This window comes from Felis catus, chromosome E3, assembly GCF_018350175.1.
Source record: "Felis catus isolate Fca126 chromosome E3, F.catus_Fca126_mat1.0, whole genome shotgun sequence".
NCBI classification, from domain to species: Eukaryota; Metazoa; Chordata; class Mammalia; order Carnivora; family Felidae; genus Felis; species Felis catus.
The window spans coordinates 17480348-17487889 of record NC_058383.1 but is presented as its reverse complement, the minus strand read 5'-3'; the positions used below and the strand labels follow the sequence as shown (position 1 = coordinate 17487889).

Here is a 7542-nt window from a genome sequence, read left to right as displayed (position 1 = left end):
TAGAGCTGGCCTGACTGGAATGCTCATGCTTTGGGCCTCCCGAAGGGGGCTGTTTGGATGGATCTGGGAGTTCTTCGCGTCCCCTAGGCTTCCCGGACCTGAGGATGCCGGACGTCCTGTGATCCCTAAAGGTGGATAGGTTTACCTTTCGCCAGCTCATCATTTAGGGGGGAGGGGATTGGAGGTCTGGACATCTAGGGGGTGTCCAGGTGTGCCTCAATGGTCCAGGGCTCGGGGACCCCCAAGTCAGACGCTGGGGCTAGGCGTTTGCCTCCTCGGGGTTCCGGCACCTGGGCGATAGTGAAGTGGCCTTGGGTCGCGGGGTCCCTCGGGATCTCGGCCCACAGTCCCCCGGCTCCACCCCATCATGTGGCCGCTCCGACTCCGCCTCCGTCCTAGTTCCGGTTTCGGCCTCTGCTGTCCCGCTTCGGCCCCTAGGTCTCGCTGCAGACGCCTGCTCTTTCGGCTTCGCCTGGGCGCTTCTTCGTGGGAGCCCGCCGCCCGCATCCCCGCTAGCCCCGCCGTGGGATGGGGCCTTCTGCCGGCCGGGGCCTGCCCTCCTGGGGCCCCCAGGGCGACTCGGGGCCCCCGTGACCGCCCAGCCCGCCCAGTGCTGCAGCCCCCAGGATGAAGGGCGGCGAGGGGGACGCGGGCGAACAGGCCCCGCTGAACCCGGAGGCCGAGAGCCCCGCGGGCTCGGCCACGTACCGAGAGTTCGTGCACCGGGGCTACTTGGACCTCATGGGGGCCAGTCAGCACTCGCTGCGGGCGCTCAGCTGGCGCCGCCTCTACCTCAGCCGGGCCAAGCTCAAAGCCTCCAGCCGCACGTCTGCCCTGCTCTCGGGCTTCGCCATGGTGAGGGGAGGGAAGGGGCGCACAGGGTGGGGGTGAGGCACATGGGGGCATGGGGTCGTGGACGAAGTAAACGGGTACCCACGGGAGACGGGACAGAGGAAGGGGTTTTTAAGAGGTAAAGGAGTACAAACAAGGTCCCAAGGGACTACTCCAGTCCCTTTTTCTGAGTGTGTGTGTGTGTGTGTGTGTGTGTGTGTGTGTGTAAGTAGACCCCTAGCATAAACCGGGCCAGAAGGAGGATAAACAAGCCTGAAAGGTGTCCTGAGGGGAGACAAATCACCAACGGCGATATATATGCAAGGGTGGGGCAAAGAGGTCCCAAACGAGCACGTCCCAGGCAGAAGTCCTTACTAGGTTACCATGAGAGATTCAAAGGCAAATCAGAGTTTGGTGGGAGCTATAAAAACAGGGCTGGGAGAGTCAAAGACAAAAAAATGAATAAACGTAGTCACCCAGCTGAAGGTGGCCCCATCCCAAAGAGGGTGGCCAGTTCCTAGCAATCACAAAGAGTGCTTGGTGTAACGCAGGACAGCTCTGAGCAGAGAGGATGCCTGTGAGGAAGCTGCTGGGGAAAGAAGCTGATTAGGAAGCTGATATGTGATTTCGGAACTGATAAACTGCAGGTGTGGGAGGATGATGCAACAGGCCCAGTGGAGGAAATGGGACTGAGGGAATCTCAGGGTCAGGAGGAGTCAGCAGACACAAACCCTGGCTCCTCCCAGCCTGTGGCCAGCTGTGTGACCCTGGACAGGCATCCTCCCTCTCGCAGTCCAGTGGGAAACAGATCATGGAGGGTGCCCTCTCTGTAGCTTGCAAGTACCCGCCCCAGGATGAGCTGATTCTTGTCATCAAACTCTAGATCCCAGCATGTCAGAACAAGACACGCATCAGAGATGGCTCAGCCTGTCTGTTAATTGGAGAGGCATGGAAACCAAGGCCCAGAATGGGGCAGTGCCTCTGCCAAGAGCACTCAGCAGATGAAGGATACAGAATGAACTAGGGCCCAGGATCACTGGACTCAGTCCAGAGTTTCCCCACCAACACGACAGGAAAAAGCAAGCAAGCTGGTGGGGAGTCTTCATAGGAACATACGGACATGGGGATAGAGGAGTAACAACACTAGGTGATTTGGGTTAGTCTCTGTCTCTCTCTTTACCATAGCCTATGTATTTGAATGATGAGAGGAAAAGTCTACCCTTAAGGGTCATCCGAGTTCTATCATTTTCTGTATAGGGACCCAGTATCCATAGGCCAGTCCAGTTTTCCTGATGTGGGGTCAGCTAGAGACAGTGAAGTGGCTCTTTTTCTCCTGTACAGACTGTAGAGGGAAGGAAGCAACTTCCTGGACCTAGCTGAGAGAGGCCCCCCACCCCCATCCATCCCATGGTCCAGCCTGTTCCCAAGGGGACAATCTGGCCTGCTGCTGGACTTGCATGTTGCTGAAGTGACAGCTTAAGCACCAGGACCTTCTCTGCAGGATCAAAAGACCAGATGAGTAGGTTCTGGGGGCAGACTGGCCCCACTCTGGCCAGGGGAGAGCAAGACTGGGTCAGGCTCTGGGAGAAACCAGGACTAGGCCTGGCCCAGATCACTGTCAGTGGAAAACACCTGCTAACACTCACCATGGCCCAATTTCCCAAAATACTTAGCCTTGTCTTCCTACCACCACCTTCCAGGTTCTGTACCTTCTTTCTCTCAGCCCCAGAGCAATATAATGGATCCTGTAAGAACTAGGCATGGGGAAAGATCCAGATTCTGGTATCTGGGTAGCCTGGGTTAGAATAACATACAAATTGTATTACACTGTCATGCAGTACCAGGCAATGTGCTTAGAGCTTTTACGTGTATCACGTTTATTATTCTATGAAGTAGGTACCACTACTATGGCCATTTTACAGATGCGAAAACAGGATCAGAGATGTTAAGACACCTGCCCAGGATCCCACAGCAAGTAAGTGGCAGAATTTGAACTTAGGTAGTCTGGCTCTAGAATCCAAATTTACACAAGCCTAGAACAGGATCACCAGCGCAAATGTTTGCAAAGGACAGGCAGTTTAATATGGACTCCAAGTTGGCTGGGTGGGGACTGTGGCTATCAGGAGACCCCATGACCTGTCTAAAGGGAGCAGGGGAGCAGTCATGACTCAATTCTAGCTGGTAGTTGCCATGCAGGAATGTGGGCCTAGTGTAACCAGATCTTCCAAATTTTCAAGAGGATCCAGAAATAGAGATATTTATATGAAATCTCTAGAGTTAAAAAAAAAATTTTTTTTAATGTTTATTTATTTTTGAGAGGCAGCATGATCAGGGGAGGGGCAGAGAGAGAGGGAGACACAGAATCTGAAGCAGGCTCCAGGCTCTGAGCTGTCAGCACAGAGCACAATGCAGGGCTCAAACTCAAGCCGTGAGGTCATGACCTGAGCCAAAGCTGGACGCCTAACTGACTGAGCCATCCAGGTGCCCTGAAATCTCTAGAGTTTTAAAAGTTCAACCTAATTCCTTAAACACAGTGTATGAGCCAGGCAAAACATGTGCAAAGCTGGCTTGGATTCATGGTATACCAATTTGCAGGCATTAGCCTTGGACTTCGGTGTTTTTTTGTTTTGTTTTTAATTTTTTTAATGTTTATTTTTTGAGAGGAAGAGAGAGAGTGCAAGTGGGGGAGATGCAGAGAGAGAGGGAGACACAGAATCTGAAGCAGGCTCCAGGCTCTGAGCTGTCAGCACAGAACCCGACGCGAAGCTCGAATCCATGAGCCATGAGATCATGACCCAGTTAACCAACTGAGCCACCCAGGCACCCCAGACTTCAGTGTTAATAACACTATTGACAGTGTTAAGAACACTAGTGTTAATAACAGTTAATAATTAATAATAACAACACAATTAACTAGCACTTACTCTGTGCCTTATACCATTCTTATTACTTGGTGTACATTATCTCATTTAATTTTCACAACAACCCTGTAAGGCAGGTAGATATTATTATCAATCCCCACTTTCCAGATGAGGAAATTAAGGCATAGAGCTATATGTCACTTGTCAGCTTGTAGAGCTGAGAGTGAACCCAGGTGGCCCAGCTCCAGAATCTGTTTTTTAACCCCTAGGTGATAACAAGGTAAGATTTCCAGAAATGTGTCATCCAGCTCTCTCAATAGCCAGGTGCAGAAACCAAAGCCAGTAAAAGGACAGAGCCTTACCGAGGCTACCAATTCATTCACTCAACAAAGACTAAGCACCTTCTTCCTGCCAGGCACCGTTCTAGGTCCTAGGGATACCTTGGTAATGTATACCAACAGGTAAAACAACCCTCTACTGCCAAAGAGGTTATAGGCACTCAATCCATCTCTGTCCCCACAGGTGGCCATGGTGGAGGTACAGCTGGAGAGCAACCACGAATACCCGCCAGGCCTGCTGGTGGCCTTTAGTGCCTGCACCACCGTGCTAGTGGCTGTGCACCTCTTTGCACTCATGGTCTCCACCTGTCTGCTGCCCCACATAGAAGCCGTTAGCAACATCCACAACCTCAACTCTGTCCACCAGTCTCCACACCAGCGACTCCACCGCTATGTGGAGCTGGCCTGGGGCTTCTCCACTGCCTTGGGCACCTTCCTTTTCCTCGCTGAAGTTGTTCTGGTTGGCTGGGTCAAGTTTGTGCCCATTGGGGCACCCTCGGGCACACCAGCCCCTTTGGTACCTGCCTCCCAGGTGCCTGGGACTCTGTCACCAGTGACCACCTCCCTTAGTCCAGCTTCCAAGCCATCCTTTACTTCTGTAGCCCCATCACAGGCTGAGCCATCTGAGGCTTGCCCACCCCGGCAAGCATGTGTTGGTGGAGGAGCCCATGGACCAGGCTGGCAAGCAGCTATGGCCTCCACAGCAATCATGGTACCTGTGGGGCTTGTATTTGTGGCCTTTGCCCTGCATTTCTATCGCTCCTTGGTGGCACATAAGACAGACCGCCACAAGCAAGAGTTAGAGGAGCTGAGTCGCCTGCAGGGGGAGCTGCAGGCTGTGTGAGGCTGATGTTAACCACTACTGTAAACACTGCCTCCCTCCGGTCTGCAGGAGGACCCAGGTCCACAGACCCCATTCCTTGCCCCTGCCTGGAGCCACTCCTGTGGCCACTCCCAGGTAGAGACCAGACTCCTGCTTTCTGAGTCCTTTGGGGTGGGCCCCGGGGGCAGCTTTTACATTCCCAGGGATTCTCCTCGCTGTCAGTCTATCCCAGTCTGTCTATATCTGGGCTGGGAGGAACAGAGGAGGAAGTAGAAGGTCTTCAGTCCAAGTCTCATGTAGCTAGAGGGGAGGCAGGGAGACCCTGGTCAGACCTTTGGTGCTGACCCTTAACACCTTAACCCTGTACAGGATGTGGAAGTCAGAGGTTACACACCCACCCACCCAGCCGCCTCAGAAGGTAGCTAACCCTTGCTTTATTTTTGTAGAATCTACTTTATGGTTGGCATTTTGGGAAAGCTTTTCCCCATCTCCAGATTTTGATGGGTTCCACATTTTTGCTTTAGTTGCTGAAGAGAAGGATTTGGGTGTTTCTAACCCAGACATAGGTCCACTCTTTCCTAGGAGGAGCCTCGCTATTTATGGAGGTTCAAGTGCCTGCCCCACTGCCCTAGACCCACACTTAAGCTTCTGCGTCTGGTTCTCACTCTCCTGGGCCAGGGCTGGAGATCTTTGGAGACTGAGGGCCTGTGTGCCCAACCTGACTCTCTAGTAAGGGTTTGGGGTGGGGAGGTTTTAAGGGAGAGGATCCAGTCACTAGCCCTTGGAATACAGAGCTATTCTCACACTGAATTTTTGATGCACCTTGTTTTGTATAATAAAATGTGTTTCACAGATGTCCCTGTAGCTGTGAATGGGGTGAAGAGGGGGCCTCCTTGGGATCAGGTGACTTACTCCTAAGAGCCAGGTGGAAGCAGGTGTACCTGGAGGGGGGCGGGGTGCAGAAGAATGGTTCCAGATATGATCCCCTTCTGGTGCTGGCAGGGACCAGTATCTTCAGATTTGGAGACTGAGTTATTCCAAGGCTAAAATTTTTGCATTCTTGTTCTTGGGTCTCCATCTCTTCCATTGATGATTTAGAGTTTCTTTCTAAAGTGTAAGTTTCTTTCTTGAGTGACTACTACATACTAGGAGCAAGGATATCTTATATAACCCTCACAACGACCTCAAGAGACAAGTCTTCACCATTTCCATTTCAGAGATAAGGAAACAGGCCCGACAAAGTGGAGGATCTTGCCCAAAGCAATGAAAACTTGGACTACCTTTACCATACCATGGGAAATCTCCTTCTGTCTGGTATAAGAAGCCAATCAATACCTTTCAACTGGGACAAGAGAAAGGAATCTGCTCTTATCACCAGTGCTTTCATATAAAAATTAGGCTTTCATGTAAGTCTAATTTTCCTCAAAAATTTAAGGGGCTCTAATCTTCGCTCCTCTATTCTTAGCATGAGACCTTGGTCCAGTCCCTCTTTTCTCTTTTCCTGTAACTTAAAATTGTGAATTTGTATGAACCAGGCCTCAGGGTCCTTTCCCGCACTTTTTTTTTTTTTTAATGTTTATTTATTTTTGAGAGATAGCTTGAGCAGGGAAGCGGCAGAGAGGGAGAGGGACAGAGGACCGAAAGGGGGGTTCCACACTGACAGCAGAGAGCCCTATGCAGGACTCGAACTCATGAAACGCAAGATCATGACCCGAGCGGAAGTCAGAAGCTTAACTGACTGAGCCACCCAGGCACCCCTCCTTTACTGTTCTGACTGCTATAACATTCCTGTGAGACAGGAATGAACATCCATTTTTCAGAGGAAGAATCTTAAATTTTGAGAGGTCAGTGGCTTGCCCAAGGTCACACAAGGAGGAACGAATGTAGGCAGAGATGTCTGAAACCTAGAGCATCCTCAGCTCAAGCAGGGGGTCCTTCTGAGAGTGCGGTTACCCAGAAACCAGGATGCCCTGCGTCCAAGCGAAATAAAAGGGTCCCCAGCCTCGGCGACGTTAGCGCCTGGGCTGGTGCTGCCCTCCAGCGGTGGGACCACGTAAGAATAGCCCCCCGCCCCGGCTCCAAGCTGAGGGCACTGGGAGCATGGTGCTTGGAGAATCGACCAGCCCAGCCAAGCTCCAGTAGGTACTAGTTTATTTTTCACGAGACCTGTTCTAAGACCTTTATGCCCCCCAAGACTTTTCACAGAACTTTGAGGCAGCCTCGAATTTAATTACGAATGGCGGCTCGATTATAGGTAAAATGCGGCACCTTCTGCGGCCTCAGTCTCCCAATCTGTCAAATGGGCATCTGAAACAGCTGGGGCCCAAGGGGACAGCGAAAGGAAAACGTTCCCGGCATTGTGTGCGACACCAGGCAAACGGCCTGAGTCACCGCTGTTAGTTGTATTTTTCCATCTCCTAGGCGCCCCTCCCAGCCCGCACGGTTTCGGTGGGTCCTACAGGAAGCGCCCCCGCGACGCCGGGCTTTACACGCCCTGGCCACGCCCTCTGCGCGCCGCGCGTTGGCTCCGCCCACAGGAGGATCCGCAGATTCGCTAGGCCAGCTCTTCAGAATTACTTGGGCCTCTCTATACCAGGCTGGAAATTCTCATCGGCCTCCGAGAGCAGCTTTGGGCTGTAGCCATTTCTCCGGGGTCGAAATTGGGCATTCCCCAAGCTCTGCTAGTAAG

At 52.3% G+C, this 7542-nt stretch overlaps 1 protein-coding gene across 1 annotated transcript; it reads left to right on the top strand.

The window, feature by feature from the left end:
* Positions 1 to 187: 187 nt before the first annotated feature.
* Positions 188 to 5707, top strand: ORAI3 (ORAI calcium release-activated calcium modulator 3). The gene is made up of 2 exons (XM_003998645.6): positions 188 to 855; positions 4215 to 5707. Exons 1-2 carry the CDS (start codon positions 628 to 630, stop codon positions 4872 to 4874), a joined length of 888 nt encoding a protein of 295 aa, XP_003998694.1. The 5' UTR covers positions 188 to 627; the 3' UTR covers positions 4875 to 5707.
* The last annotated feature ends 1835 nt before the right edge of the window (positions 5708 to 7542 follow it).

What these genes read in the sequence shown, in the direction of transcription:
- ORAI3 (XM_003998645.6), top strand. Translation starts at nt 628, where the DNA reads ATGAAGGGCGGCGAGGGGGACGCGGGCGAACAGGCCCCGCTGAACCCG. An exon ending in TGCTCTCGGGCTTCGCCATG is followed by an intron (nt 856 to 4,214) that starts GTGAGGGGAGGG and finishes CTGTCCCCACAG; the next exon opens with GTGGCCATGGTGGAGGTACA.